This window comes from Anabrus simplex, chromosome 1, assembly GCF_040414725.1.
Source record: "Anabrus simplex isolate iqAnaSimp1 chromosome 1, ASM4041472v1, whole genome shotgun sequence".
Classification (NCBI taxonomy): Eukaryota; Metazoa; Arthropoda; class Insecta; order Orthoptera; family Tettigoniidae; genus Anabrus; species Anabrus simplex.
In genome coordinates this window covers 94,908,922-94,925,799 of record NC_090265.1, presented here as the reverse complement: position 1 = coordinate 94,925,799, position 16,878 = coordinate 94,908,922, and the positions used below count along the sequence as shown (strand labels likewise).

At 43.2% G+C, this 16,878-nt stretch overlaps 1 protein-coding gene across 1 annotated transcript in view; it reads left to right on the top strand.

Moving 5' to 3' along the window:
• Positions 1-16,878, top strand: part of LOC136884355 (uncharacterized) — a 737,352-nt gene that overhangs the window by 647,399 nt on the left and 73,075 nt on the right. The window contains exon 6 of the mRNA XM_067156482.2: positions 8,331-8,456. Within this exon, the coding sequence (XP_067012583.2) occupies positions 8,331-8,456 (126 nt within the window). The remainder of the gene's footprint in view (positions 1-8,330; positions 8,457-16,878) is intronic.

Genomic DNA, 16,878 nt, shown 5'->3' with positions numbered 1-16,878 from the left:
CCCGGCCCTCCGGGGGCGGCGTCTAATCACAATTACCACTACATCACAGAGGCGGACGCAGATATTTAACTCAGATATAGTATCGCATAGGATTCTGACACTCGGTTCTCTTCTGATTACTGGCGGTTTTTTCTTATCAGATGCCTCCTCAGCTGTCCTAGCGATGCTAGATCAACATCGTACCGTACCTTCATATCAGAGACGAGAATATACATTGGAACCACCTATAGGCTAGAACAGTTAGTATAATCGTAAATCAGAGGGTAGAAGATCAATCTCCGTCATAAAGAAGTACGATGCATAAATTTCATCTTCTCTCAGATGACCAGAATAATTTTAAATAGAAGGGAAATATATTCTGAGCCAGGCTACACATCTACTGTGATAAATATGGACATTATGCAGACATCCTTAGGCTCAGGTGCGCTTGAAAATATTTCAATAAATTAGCATATGACAAGAAAGTAAGATATTGTTTAGCACTGCATTCACGTTGAAAACGTAGATGTCACATTTTTCTCGACTGCTGGTAATTTACAGGGTAGTCGGAAAGAACGCGAGAGGGGTCTATGAGCGTTACAGTGATGGTCATGAAAAAAATCCACAGCTAACTTTTCGAGGACTTTGTATGTATGTTCAGTCTTCAGCCCTAAGGCTGGTTGGATCCTCAACAGCTCCGCCATCAGCTGTCATAGATGACCTAGGCATCACTGAAGAGGCGTACTAGGGAAATGAGGAGTGAAGTAGTTTCCCGCTGCTTTCCTCACCGAGCCATAAGTTGCTATTACATATCAGTCTGCCAAGCCCACTGAAATGCATGCACCAACCGACCCTATGAGCAACATTTTCACACCATTCATAGCAGGGACTGGCTGCATAAGGAATGGCATTACTAGTATCACTCATGCCTCAGTCACTTTCATATTGTCAAAGCTAAGGATGAGACTGAGACAGATCAATGAAAGTAACAAAATTACTCTAGCCCATACCAGAAGACAAAGTGCACTGTAAACACTAGGTCCTGCCAGCAAAGGCAATTCGGGGATTCAAATAACAATAAACAGATATAGACGGAATGACAACAGTCGGGTTCCTTGGCTTAATGGTCAGCGTAGTGACCTTCACCTCAGAGCATTCCGGATTCGATTTCCGGCCAAGGGAGGGATTTTTATCGCTACAACGCTAAGGTGGTGATGATGATTACTGTTTTAAGAGGAAGTACAACTAAGCAACTATCCTCTATTATATGATTTTTCACGAGAGTTTAATCCTGATGTAAACAAGGCATGTCCACGCCTTAGTCAAAGAAAGAGTTGTGATTCGCTGAGCGTGTAGTATCGACCTCCGCCCCGGCAACGTCTCGTGTTCGGACATACAGTGCTGCGCATATGACCTAAAATAGACGAGGAACAGTTTTTGAGCTGTGTGAAACTAAATGGAGGGGTTTAAAGGGACGTCTACTGCTGATAATTAGGGCCTACGTTATTTATTTATTTATTTCATTTATTAATTTATTAATTTATTTCTGAATATTAAAGAAAGCTATTGTAGGCTAGAGCACAAAATTACACACGTAGGAAGGTTTATCTTAGGACAGCTGTTTGAAATGTCCGCCCGGTAGACTGTAACCTAATAGAATACCAGCTTTCGAATTGAAATGTATATCTCTTATCTTGTAGAGTTCCTATCATGATAGAGCATATAGCACGATTGGACATGTCAGACGGAACTGTTGATAATTCTGTAACAACATCTATCGAAAAGAAACAACTCAAAAAAGACAATACAATATCCTTCCTATCCATTAACACAGGTTTACGTTCTCTTTTAACAAACTGGAACCCTATGTCATTTAAAAGTCTGAAGGTGGGTAAAGTTTTATCTTTATTTACACTGTCTAATACTTTGCGTAAAGTAGGTGGTTCATTCCAAAAAAAAATTCATGAATTTTCCTTCTAATACCACTTTTGACAATATCGTCATACTTCTCGATTCTTTGAGGTCGTTTACGTTCCTTTCCCGGCGTTGTTAATTTCCCTGTCTTTCTAAACTCTGTCCGCATGTTATGAACCGAACTAGCCGACACACTACACAACTCTGCACTTAGTTTCTCTACCTCTTTTACGGCTAAACCTGGATTCTGTTCACTTATTTTATTAAAAACATTCACAACGCACTGCCTATGGTCACTTCTGAGCGGTTTTCCTCTTTTGTGCTTCACTACACGGGATCGTCCTACTTCTTGCTCCATTTCTCTCGCTATGAATACTGACACTGACAAGTGACAACTGCTGCAAGATGCAACACCTTATCTCCACGCTGTACAGCTTGGTACTTTCCCTCACTATGAGAAGACTTCCTGCATTACACCACGCCTTCTGCCTTCATATCTCGTTATTTAATCACTGTTTTATTTGAAAAAACATATAGATATATACCGGTATATATGACAACCATATTTTAATTTGATTACATACTCTTTCAGACTCTCTAAATGTAATAAACTAAGATAAAATTAAATTAATGCGACGTACTCATTTTCTTCGAGCTCGCATACAGTCCAATGAGTGCGACGGTTGCTTCTCCAATCAACTACGTCTATGTCCACGTGCAAAGCCAAGGTGCTCCGCCCATTTGTTTACATCAGGATTAAACTCTCGTGAAAAATCATATAGCACTAATCAGACGAATAAATGGAAGGAGTCCGGCACTTCGAAAAATGAAAGTATCGACCAAAGAAAGACAAGGGCTTCGAAGGGCATGAAATGAAAGATTTTTTACAACTTGCTTTACGTCGCACCGACATAGATATGTAGGTCTTACGGCGACGATGGGATACGAAAGGCCTAGCTGTGGGAAGGAAGCGGCGGTGGCCTTAATTAAGGTACAGCCCCTGCATGTTCCTGGTGTGATAATGGGAAACTATGGAAAACCATCTACAGGGCTGGCGAGATTCGGGTTCAAACCCACTCTCTCCCGGATGGAAACTCACAGCTGCGCGCCCCTAACCGTACGGCCAACTCGCCCGGTAATGAAAGACTCCCTACACCTCGCGACCTAATACTGTCGGGGTCGGAAATGAACTAGAGTTGACCAAGGGAAGTCGGACAGGATAGATGAAAGTGAGGAGCCTGGCACAAGTAAGTGGAAGAAATTCCTCGATCGGCTAAGGGCCCCGTGGTCGCTAACACACGCTCCTAAGGTTAGGGCTTTAGGTCCTATTTTAGTCGCCTCTCTCGACAGGCAGGGGAAATCGTGGGCTTGATTGTACCACCCCCACCCACAGGGGGATCTGTATCGCAAATTCCTATGGCTCGGGGATTAGGTTTTTGTGTTCGCCTCAATGCACATGCATTTACGCATAATATTTCATACTACTAACCACCACAGAAAACCCAATAGTGACTGCATCCCTCCACACACGTTGACGTCAGGAAGGGCATCCGGCCGAAAACCAGGCTAAATCCACATAGGTGCCGACTTCAAAAATTTGAGAAAGAGACCAGGAAGAAGAATGAATGAAAACAAATCCAAATTTAATCATAGATATTAGTTTACTCCACTAAAGGTAATATAAATTGTCTCCTATTTGTTAGTTATTTGGTGATGTTATGCAAAATCCATATTTCTATAATTCAGTTATGAAATTCCCATATCACTAAATCTTTCTCCAGAGATCAAACTAATTAGTTGACATAGACATTAATCACCTAATACATCATGTATCAATCATAGAATATTGTATATAAAATGGCAGTGATTTGTATTCGGGAATTTGTAAAATAATATAATTATATTTGATGTCATTAGTGTCAAAGAGAAATCACAGATAAAGGCTGTGTAATAAAATGGTGTGCTATTTATATCCGTTCCAGGGCAAATATAATCCTTCCAGTAATTTAGCACTGATAAACAGCTCTCAGTCGACCGCGCGGTATAGGATAGCGTGCCTACCTCCTACTCGGAGGCCCCGTGTTCGATTCCCGGCCAGGTCAGCAATCTGGACCTGAGGGCTGGTTCGAGGTCTACTCAGTCTACGTGATTATAACTGAGCAGCTATCTGACGGTGATATGCCGACCCCGGTCTAGAAAACTAAGAATAACGGCCGAGAGAATTCGTCGTTCTGACCATTCGTCACCTCGTAATATGGAGGCCTTCCAGCTGATCAGCCGTCACTTCGTAGGCAAAGGCCGATCAGGGCTGCACTGCCGTGGGGATTGATTTATAACCGCTCTGCATAGCGCCCTTCGTATTTGAAAAGCTAACTTACCTTTTTTTTTATTTTTTTTTTTTAGAAGTTGCTTTACGTCACACCGACACAGATAGGTCTTATGGCGACGATTGGAGAGGAAAGGGCTAGGAGTGGGAAGGAAGCGTCCGTGGGCTTACTTAGGGTACAGCACCAGCATTTGCCTGGTGTGAAAATGGGAAACAACGGAAAGCCATCTTCAGGGCTGCCGACAGTGGGGTTCGAACCCACTATCTCCCGAATACTGGATACTGGCCACACTTAACCGACTGCAGCTATCGAGCTTGGTAACTTACCTTTATTAACCGGGGCCGATGACCTAGATGTTAGGCCCCTTCAAACAACAATCATCATCATCATCATCATCATCATCATCCATTTTTAACCTTAATAGTCTCGTTTTCCGATTCTGTCCTCCGTATGACGACTCGATTCCCCCCACCTCCAACCCCTCAGTATTCCTTCCAACGCCCGTCACGATACTCTTCCTCGATCTAAGGCGTTACACCACTGATCGGTGTCCATGGAGTGGGTGGTGGATTTCTGTTTCCTACTTTTTGTTCTTCACGCCTGCTGTGATTTCCCTTCGGATGTGAGATCCTTCTCAATGAGAAAACAATTTCTGGACTGTGGGTTTTGTACTTATATTACCAACATAATGAACTGCCATGGTCTCTTCAGCTGAATGTACACACTTCATCCGACTTAGATGTTGTCGTAGTTTTATCTTACTTGTGCCAGGCTCCTCATTTTCATCTATCCTATCCGACCTCCCTTGGTCAACCCTTATTATTTTTAGACCGCGACAGTATTAGGTTGCGAGGGCTATGGAGACTTTGATTTTCACGCCCTTCGTGGCCCTTGCCTAACTTTGGCCAATACCTTCACTTTCCGAAGTGTCGTATCTCTTCATTTTTCTCTCTGTTTGGTCCTATATAGAGGATGGTGACCTAGTTGTATTTCCTCTTAAAACAATAATTACCACCACCACACTTACAATTGAGGAGATATCTGACGGTGAGACGGCAACTCTAGTCTAGAAAATGACCGAGAGGATTCGTTGCACTGACCATGCGTTGCCTCGTAGTCTGCAGGCCATTGGGCTGAGCAGCAGTCGCTTGGTAGGCCAACGCCCATAAGAACTGTAGCGCCATAGGGGGTTGAATGTAGGAAAACTTGCCTGGATAAATAAAACATCTTATCATATTTTACCTTTGCGGTTCCCAAAGTGTGCACCAGGAAGTTTCGGCTTTTTCGTAAGAGAGTATTACGCAGTATTACAGAATTTTCGTAAAATTATTCCTTTTACAGTGACATATGATGGGAATAGTAACAGTAGTTTTACATCCCACTGACTACTTTTGCTTGCCGGTGAATCTACTGACACGAGTTACGTAGTGTTTCATCCGAGTTGCAGTTCGTTCAAAAGGGTGATTCGTAGAAAAATGCTACAGTTCATGCGCGATGGTTTTACGAATTATTAAACTCTTTGAGGGAGAGCACAAGACATAGTTGAAATCTGTCCCGATGCTTTCAAGGAGAACACATCTATTTGTAAGATGGAGGTAAACAGAGTTTGATAGGCCTATGTAATGTGTACCGGTACGCAAAGAAGCGGGAGAAGAAGTCGGGTGAAGCTGTGTGATGTTGAATTGCACGACCATGGAGTGGAAACCTTACTACGAACAACCAGTGAATTGATTAAAGAAGAACGAGTGTGTCCCTGATGTGGTTACCATTGATGTGCACAAAGCTACTGTATGTCGCAAACCAAGAGAGACCGGGCGAGTTGGCCGTGTGCGTAGAGGCGCGCGGCTGTGAGCTTGTATCCGGGAGATAGTAGGTTCGAATCCCACTATCGGCAGCCCTGAAAATGGTTTTCCGTGGTTTCCCATTTTCACACCAGGCAAATGCTGGGGCTGTACCTTAATTAAGGCCACGGCCGCTTCCTTCCAACTCCTAGGTCTTTCCTATCCCATAGTCGCCATAAGACCTATCTGTGTCGGTGCGACGTAAAATCCCTAGCAACAATAAAAACCAAGAGAGCTCGCAAGGAGACCGACACATTGATTTCACATGCAGAAATATGCTCTCCTTGTAAGTCTAATATAGTAGATTGATACATCGCGATAAATATTTTCTAAATAATTTGTTTCACTTGACAATTACATCTAATTTAGCAAGATTAACCCTTTTATTTTTCATGTAGGGCCTATTGGCATTTTAATTGAAATGAAATACCAATGCCAAATATGCAAATCTTTACTTACGTATCTAACCTAACACCTAATCCCATGGCACTACAGCCCTGAAGGGCCTTGGCCTACCAAGCGACCGCTGCTCAACCCGAAGTCCTGCAGATTACGAGGTGTCGTGTGGTCAGCACGACGAATACTCTCGGCCGTTATTCTTGGCTTTCTAGACCGGGGCCGCTATCTCACCGTCAGATAGTTCCTCGAACTATCGAACCCGGGGTCTCCAGAAATCGAACCCGGGGTCTCCGGGTAACAGGTAGGCACGCTACCGCTACACCACGGAGCCGCCTTACTTACGCAGGCCTCTATCTAATGAAAAGTAGTCATATGTTTCTCTAGTAAGTAATGTGACGGTCTCATTTTATTAGAATTCTGAAGCGTTATTTTCATCTAAAACATACGCTGCATTTACATGAAAACCTCCCACCTTTCCTACATTTTAAATATAATAAAAGAACAGAAACAGTCTATATCAGCACAAATCAAATTATTTTGTTAAACCGGTTTTTGGAAGTTAAATTCCATCAACAGTAACTGTCCATGCCTGATTATACTCGTATGTCCAATCCAGATGTTCCTCCTTTTCTTCATGTTCTGTGTCAAACATGGCGTCTCTCCCACTTCTTTTAGCAATCAGTTTTTCGTTCTTTTTTCCACCTATCAACTAATTTGACAGCCAAACTGAACAGCTCAGACGGTAGAGTGCTGGCCTTCTGAGCTCAAGTTGGCAGATTCGATCATGGCTCAGTCCGGTGATATTTGAAGACGCTCAAATACGTTAGCCTCGTGTCGATAGATTCACCGGCACGTAACGTAACTCCTGCAGGACAAAATTTCGGCACCTTGGCGTCTCCGAAAACCCTAAAAGTAGAAAGTTGGACGTCAATCCAATAACATTATTATTAACAGAATGTTATTATTAATACTATTATGATTATTATTATTACTAGAATATGAAGAATAGATTTCTGTACATGTAGGTCACAGTAGCCGACGTGAAAGGGTTAGCAGGAGACATAGAAAGGAGTGACATACTCATTAAACTAGTCCACATAATTACAATAATGTTATTTGCTTTACCCCCTACCGCCAGTTCTTGATGAATGCAGTGCTTTTGCATCTGTCTGTTGGCACAAGTCATAGAAAAATATAGCTTCCACCAAAGTCCCAGTCTCATCCAGTCTGTTTCAATATAGAAGCTGGTGGTGTATGAGTAGTGCTGAGTAATGACATTTGGAGCACAATCAGTGTGTCCGTTTGTTATGAAAGGTGTTGCTTATGGGGTCAGTCGTGCTGCAATAACACTTTCTGACCCAGTGAGGAAAGCAATGGCAAACTATCTCATTCTCATCTTGCCTAGTACGCCTCATTTTGGCGGTGCCACCAATTTTTGCTGTTTTCCTATAACTGCATAAACTTTGGTAGTGCCATTTGAGGATCCAACCAGCCTCTGGTCTGATGACCTAACAGACAGACAGTAGTTTTACGTTCCACTAACTACGTTTACGCTTTCCGGAGACTCCAATGTGCCTTAATTTTGTCCCGCAGGAGTTCTTTTACGTACCTATAAATCTGCTGACACGATGTAGCACCTTCAAATACCACCGGACTGAGGAAAGTTCGAACCAGGAGGCAGAAGACATGCTCTCTACCGTCTGAGCTAGTCAGCTCGGTCTAAAGTCCAGTCTACAGACTGATGATGTAATCAACAACATATCTGTATTAATTATATCGAGGATATGTATGCAGTCTCGCCCAATATTATCCGTGGTGTTCTTTTTTCAGTTTCCATGAGTGTAGCTATTTTTTCATGTTGTTATTGCAGGTAGAGAAGTACATCCCTTACTCTGGCGTGCAGTACTCTCCACTGGACATGGCAGAATACGTGTTCTGGACCGGAGATGAGAAGGGAGTTACGTTGGCCATCGAGGAGTTCTTACAGGAAGGCTTGGTAAGTTCTCACTCTCTGAATAGTGTATGTACTGTATTGCAATCTATCGTCATGCCCGTGCATCATTAGAGGACAATGAAGCCGAAATGTAATCATTTAATTCAATATCGGTAGCTCTTACAATATTGTATGTTGAACTCTTACGCCAAAAAATATGGACATTGGCTCATTTCAAGTTCCCGAGCATCCCAATTCTAAACCCAAGTAATTCATTATTATTTTTTAAAATATGGATATTAGCTTTCTTCTATTGAAGCATAGACTCTCTATCAAAGTATGAAGGATTTCACGGCCGGTGTCAATATAATAAAAATCTTCCGGGCTATTCTGCCGTGGTCCACTCTTCTCATTCCTTCCAAACGTGTCGACTACTGCTGCGGTAGTCATCTTCTGTGGCGTCGTCTAGATACTCTCTATTCTTATCAAGTCTAAGAATATCTAGACTCTGTACACACGCCACAGAGTCAGGTAGGTCTATCGTGACTCCGCATTAGCACCACGGCAACAGTCCAAGGGTCTATTAGTGTTTCGTCGTTGCGCTTGCGAAAAACGTTATGTGAAATATTTCAGCCTAGAACTTTGACCGGGAAGGTTCTGTCTGCGAGTTGTACCAAACTCTCATTCTTAATTACGCATGCGCTGCGGGTCAGTATTTCTCCGACAGCATCATATAGGAGATTATGGGGGTGCAACGACGAATTTATTAGCAGCTGTCGACTGTAAGAGGATGATCCAGTGACTCCTACCTGAATAGTCACCGGCTTGTGGCCTAACGTTATCATAAAGAAAATAAGTTCACCCAACGCTTGCTCCTACTGATTGCTCGGGGAGCACGCAATTACTCGCTAAAACGTGCACCATTTATGTCACCAACGCTGAATTATTTACGTCATTTAAACATCGCACTTGTCTTGAAACACGCATCTCCCTTCTCATTCTGCAGGGAACGCCAGACGCCCACGTTATCTGAGTCTCTTTTACTCAGGAACTGAATCACAGACCTTTGTGTACTATTGGAATCATCCGTGCACAACCTAATTTCTGTCTCTTGTCTGTTTCTCTGACACATGAAGGATACCGATAAATTCTCACATTAGTACGTCAGAACGTCAACATCAAACTGCAGTAGCGAAAAATCTTCACACAATACACAATATTGACAGTATTGTCATATTAGTCTACGTTTACACACAAGTAGTCGGCAGTGGTGGCTGGATATCTAGATGGTTGATTTCCTCACCAGGTGAGCGACAGTGAATGCTGTCAGTTACTGGGACACACTGGAGCGTTTGCGGGTAGCAATTCACAGAAAAAGACCTTGACTTCTCTCAACAGACGTTATGTAGTTGCACGACAACGCCAGGCTACACGCAACCAACAGTGCACATGAATTGTTATGGCGCTTCCGATGGGAGGAACTGGATCGTCCTCCCTAATACCCCACCTGGCATCTGATGACTTTAATCTCTACGGATAGCTGAAGAAGTGCCTGAGTGAGAAGCGATTCGAAGAATAGAAATGCGTACCATTGCCCTGCTCCTGTGTATCCCTATATTTGCCTGTAAAGTAAAGTTCCTCCGTGCGAGTACTTCTTACCTTATATTTTGAAGCCATAGTCCAAACACTTAGTAAACGTCCTGCGCAGGAATCGGTCGCGCATGTGGGAAGGGGCAATCGAAGGGGACTGCCTCGTCACCCACTCTTCCCCCTGTCCAGTCTTCGTCTACACATCTCGTTAAGCACTGTACGCAGTGGCTGAACACAATATGCCAACAAGCGAGTTAAGAGAAGCGAACCGGCAAGGAAGAGAGTGCGCTAATCAGACCTCACACATTACCTTCATGACCACGACCCGCCGGTCGCTTAGGAGGACGTTTACTAACTATTTGGACTATACTATGCATTAGAAACCTGTTATGTGTTTATATTCTATTTCACTATCGTAATTTCAAAGATGAGCCTGTACATCCTGAATTAGTTCATGGTATCTTGGTGTTCTTTCAGACTTGCTGTTGAACCCGTCGTTAACGGGTTAATTATAATACAATTGCAGTGGTAATGCCATCTAATGGAGATGAGTGGTAGCCTAAGAGAAAGAGTGCAGCTCAATTAACAGCATTCCATGTAACGGATGCAGAGTTGGCTTCGGCCACATTGGTGACAACGGCTGGACGGTGGCTCCACAGCTCTGCATTCGGGAGACGGAGAGGTGCTCGTCCCCACCGTCGGCTGTTCTGAGGACGGTTCTCCATAGTTTTCGATTCTCCTGCACTAAGGTGAATGCCAGTACAGTTCCTAGTATAGGCCACGGCCGTCAACCCCTCAACTTCTCCGAACATCGCTGAACTTAAATACCGATTTTCAAGAAAGTACGTTCAGTCATTTTCCCGTAATATTCACACAAACGTCAACTGTCGTGCATATTTGGTGGGTGGGTGTGTGTACACATTGTCTGACAAAACTGAGTATGAAACCATGATTCAGCAAACTTCCTTTATTTCAGCTTCTCTCACTTTGGGGGCACTGTGCCATCACGGCCAAAAATACCTGAGTATCACTCCATTATACGGTAATGAAACGGTTCTTGTAAATATTGACACATAGAAGCACGCCCCATATTGTGCAAGAAACAAATGTGAACACATTGCATCCAGGAATCTTGCATCGGATTTGTCTGTTATTCCACTTTGGCCAATGATCAGTTGAGTCTTGAATCTTCAGAATATGTGTTTTAGCACGGCGTTTCTCTTACCGTTCATCAGTATTATCTGCACACCTTTTATCGATATTTTTGTGTACGGGTGTGAGGAGTAAGGAGGGAGCAGTTCCGGTTCCAGTAGTACTGCCAACTGAATGGAAATGAAATCTGAATTGAATCGATAATATGATCGATCGATATGAATTTTGCTAAACCTTTGTTATCTTAAGCCAGCACTGCGTCACACACACATTATATAACATTATATAACATTTCTCGATGCGAATCTTATTCCTAGAGTGAATTCTATAGTTTGGCTTTGCTGTGTAAATAACAACAGTACTAGTACGTAAAGTGTACGCCAGATGTCGCACAGCGATGCATAAGCGATTCATAGTTTGTGTTTCAAAGGTTGCCAGTACGAATCTCGAAGATTGCCTAGGTCGACCAATTCAGCACTAGGGTGTAAATGTATCCAAGAAAGGTGCGCAGATAATACATACCACTGTAAATCCACAATGCAGCCAACCATATCAAAACAATGTTTAACATCATACAGCACATAAGAATGACGCACTAATTCAGGAGATTCCTTCTAGAGGATCCTAAAAACTTTAAAACAATGTTGCGGGTATAGTACACCATGGATTTAAGGGATTTATTTATTTATTTATTTATTTATTTATTTATTTATTTATTTATTTATTTATTTAGCCTATAGTCGAAGTACTGTATTTGCAACACAGTATTTATGGAGGGGGCTGAGGGAATATTTTTCTTCTAATGTTTACGCAGTACATACAAGAATAATATGCCAACAAAATGTAAAATAATGAGTGAAGAAAGTTGTAGCAACAATTTAAATTGATCAGTAATATCACACACGGTCTTAGGTAATAAATGAGATTTTCTCTCTGTCCTTCCAAATTGTAGAACTCGTTGACTGTGATATGCCTAATTACTTCGCAGTGCTGAGGTTTGTTTCCCAATTCGCCATATTATGTGCGACTTTCTTCAATATTATGCACTTTCCCTTTATTTTGCTACATTTTCACAGTGATGCTCGCCTTGATTATTTAACAGACAAACTGATTTGAAATTTACAATCTACTGAAAACAACAGTTTGAAAACAAGCTTTTCCTTGCTGTCAGCAATCCCCAAACGCGTAACAAACAAAAATAAACATTGGACATCATAATCAATACATTTCTCCAAAGTGAGATAAAAATACGCCGCTTTATACGATGTGCCGTAATAAGCGATTTTTCAAATACAGTGTTTATGTAGGATTTAGACGGGACCGTTAGATTTCCTCGTTATAACCAATATGTCGTTAAAAGCGATGTCTCAGTAAACGGTTTCGACTTTATTTATTTATTTATGTGACCTCTGGAGAAGCCTGGTGCAGGTCTTTATATTCGACGCCATAGGTAACCTGCTCGCGCGCGCGCGCGTGTGTGTGTGTGTTTTGAGATAGGGAGAGGCTGAAACGCGATGTTACCATAGAGTCTACTCCTATCAGATAACAAAAGGGGTCTGCTCAAAGATTAAAATCCCCAACCGACGGACGAATCACCATCAATAGTATCTTATGTCCTCACTACAACTGAACACTGTGTAGAAGTTTAGAATTGAATCCAGGCTTTTAACACACAATCTAGTGATTAGTAATTGTTTACCAAAACCTCTTCTACCCTGCCGCCCAACATGTTTCCACCAATGGGACTCGAATCAGCTAACCACTGTGCCAGACTATAGAGACTGGACGTCTTAATTATCATGGACACCAGACGGGCATTTAAGGGTTAGGTGGATAAATTTTGTTCTTTCCTGAAAGTGGATAGTAATTTTCAGCAGTCGTAAAATTGGCCGGCTTTTTGAAACAGATCTCAAAATGTCCTTAGTTTAACTCCGCACAGAAATAGAACCGAACCCCACTCAGAGACTCAAGAGTGGTGAGGTTCGAAATTGACGACATCTGAGATTTCTCACTTTTTCAACATTAAGCAGGAGTGTTTCTACTCCTTCGTCTTAAAACATACAATACTCTTTACCAGTCTCATTACTAAGGTCCACAAACCAAGTAATTAAGTTCCTTGTAACAATGGTTACTATTATAGTCCCCGTTTCTCATTGTATCCTTCGTGCATTCCTGAAAGATTTAGCCAGCCAAGTAGAGGAATGAAAACAAATGAGTGGCAGGCAGCGAGTGAATACGATGTCAGCCCCCCAACAGGCGAGAAGAAATGTGCTGGAGGCTTGGGTTATTCATGAATAGAGCTAAATGAGGCCATTACCCAAGAACAAAGAGTTACAATATCGAGTCTCTTTAAGATATCAGACCACATCATTACACGAACAATAACGTTTCATTAGAAAATAAAGGAAGGTTATCAACTAGACATTATAAGTTCTTAGTCCTGACATTTACCTTAGGAAAAATGAAGCGATTTGTCAGATTCAGATAATAACCAAACTCGACGTGTAACCACAGTAAATATTATTTAGGTTCTTTCAAGAAGTTTAGTATGATTTGTAACTTTCATGCAGAAGGAACATACATAAAGGAATGCAAGGGTGTTGTTCTTATACTACAAAAATGTTTTAAATTAATGGGGTGTGGCTTCTGCAGAGGTCCGGTGCAGGTCGTTCAAGCTGACGCCGTATAGACGACTGCGAGTCTGTGAGGATGGAGCCCTACCTGAGATGAAATCTAAACGCTGAAGACGTCACCCCGCCCTCGAGGTATAAGAATTAACTTATGAAAGTTAAAATCCCCGACCCGACCAGGAATCGAACCCGGGACCTCTTGAACCAAAGGCCACCATGCTAACAATTTAGCAGTGGAGCCGGACAATAATTTGTTGATTATATTTGAGAAACAGACCACTTGGCTCGGAGCCCTAGTACGGCAATGTAACTCTGTAGCATTATGCATGGTAAATATATCTAGCTTCCCAAAGCAGTGAGGGTTCGAATTTTACTTTACTGATAACTTTTTCATTTTTTGTCCGGTAGATATAGTGTTCAGCCGGCCCCGTGGTGTAGGAGTAGCGTGCGTGCCTCTTACCCGGAGGCCCCGGGTTCAATTCCGACCAGGTCAGGGATTTGTTCCTGGATCTGAGGGCTGGTTCGAGGTCCACTCAGTCTACGTAATTAGAATTGAGGAGCTATCTGACGGTGAGATAGCGACACCGGTCTAGAAAGCCCAGAATAACGGCCGAGAGGATTCGTCATGCTGACCACACGACACCTCGTAATCTGCAGGATTTCGGGCTGAGCAGCGGTCGCTTGGTAGTCCAAGACCCTTAAGGGCTGTAGTACCATGGGGTTAGCTTTAGATATTCTATAGTGTTCGGTGGGAGTAAATAACTTGACATCTTAAAGGAGGCAACGTTCTCGGGCGGAAGAGCCCCTTCAGGAGGGCGATGAGCCCTCAACGGAAGAAATGCCAATGAAATCCATCAGGTGGAGTCTGTACACCATGTTAGGAGCGGCCACCAAAGGTGTCTGTTCTCTAGGTCAAGGGCGGCCTACATATGCACAGAAGGAGTGGGGGAGCACTGCGTTTTGAATGCCTCAGGAACTATTATTGAATATGGATTCGTGTGTAGTAATGTCCATCCAAATGCCCCCACTTGAAATCGGCGCTGCTCAGATTTCGGACCTGAGAGTGTGAAACGGACTACCGGCCGTGTTGATAGAGGAAACCAGGCTTTAATTGGAAAGAAAGCTACTGAATATTTGGAAGCCCATTAAAATAGGAACATGAAATGTCCGTGGCATAAATGAAGCAGGAAACTTACAGTCATCGAAAGAGGAATAACTCAGTATGCAATCGTAGGGATACCCGAGACTCACTGAAAATGCGAGGTTCACTTTATCAGCAATAATGGAAAAATAAAACCGTTATGCATTATGGAGTAGCCATCACTGTAAACAAGAAAATCCGCAACACAGTAATTAGAAATGAACCAGTCAATGATCAAATAAATAATCTTTGAATAAAGGCGAATTCATTGAACATGAATAGTAAAAGTTTGCGCCCCAACCAGTGAACCAGAAGAAGAACAAATGTAAATATTTTATTAAACCCCGGAAGAAACAACGAGAAAACTACTAGCACGAGCTACCAGCTACCGTAATAGCAGGAGATTTCAATGCGAAAATTGGGGACCCTACTGCAGATGATGATCCAAGACGATTGTATACATGGCGCTCACCTAGAAAGAAGTAAACCTACCAGGGGCGTATTCTCCTTGAATGCAAGGCATTCACTGCATGCGTTATGATAACACAAAGAACTGTCTGATGTACGATTTTAGGTTGTTTTAAGTCAAATATTAACGATTTCATCTCTCAGAAGTTCAAAAGGTCCGCGCAACTGTACTAGTTCCGTTGCTTGACTACGTGTGGTGCTGGTGTAATCTCGCCGTCTACTCCTCTCTAGGAAGAAAGAGACAGCATGGCGGAGTTAAGGATGCAAGGCATTCAATCTTAAAATTGCATTCGGTGGCAGACGTAGTTCTGAAACCGTCCGAACGATGTCGCTGCAATTGAAACTTGGTCAGAATTTGTCACCCCATACCCATGCTACCCTCTGCCATCTGTTAGCAACTTGGAGAAAGTCGACATGTTTACAGCGAACGGGACCCACAGATTATCCCCCAGCGAGAACCCAACGTGACGAAACTGACCAATGCCACTGAGGTGACTTTCCTCCAGTGCTTCAGTTGTGGCTAACTAGTGAGTTAATGCATTGTGTGTTTTGCTGATTAGTGAGTTCATTCTGTGTGTGCTGTTCCTGTGCTGTTCGTCGTTTTCGGTCTTTTATTATATTTTGCGCTTATTGTGGTATTAACGATGGATGAGTCTAAAACGGATATAATTGTAAATCAGTTTACTGGCCGTTCGTTTGATGAAAAGATTCAAATAGTTCAAGCCGGGAGACCTCTACCTTCCCTCGTATATTTCTTCTTTACCGAGCGAGTTGGCCGTGCGTGTAGAGGCGCGCGGCTGTGAGCTTGCATCCGGGAGATAGTAGGTTCGAATCCCACTATCGGCAGCCCTGAAGATGGTTTTCCGTGGTTTCCCATTTTCACACCAGGCAAATGCTGGGGTTGTACCTTAATTAAGGCCACGGCCGCTTCCTTCCAACTCCTAGGCGTTTCCTATCCTATCGTCGTCATAAGACCTATCTGTATCGGTGCGACGTAAAGCCCGTAGCAAAAAAAATCTTCTTCTTCTCCTTCTTCTTAATCTGCTTACCCTCCAGGACTCAGCGAGGGATCCCACCTGTACCGCCTCAAGGGCAGTGTCCTGGAGCTTCAGACTCTGCGTCGGGGACAAAACTGGGGAGGATGACCAGTACCTCGCCCAGGCGGCCTCACCTGCTATGCTGAACAGGGGCCTTGCGGGGATGGGAATATTGGAAGGGATAGACAAGGAAGAGGGAAGGAAGCGGCCGTGGCCTGAAGTTAGGTTCCATCCCGGCATTTGCCTGGAGAAGTGGGAAACCGCGGAAAACCACTTCCAGAATGGCTGAGGTGGGAATCGAACCCACCTCTACTCAGTTGACCTCCCGAGGCTGAGTGAACCCCGTTCCAGCCCTCGTACCACTTTTCAAATTTCGTGGCAGAGCCGGGAATCGAACCCGGACCTCCGGGGGTGGCAGCTAATCACACTAACCACTACACGACAGAGGCGGACTCTCGTAAATTTAA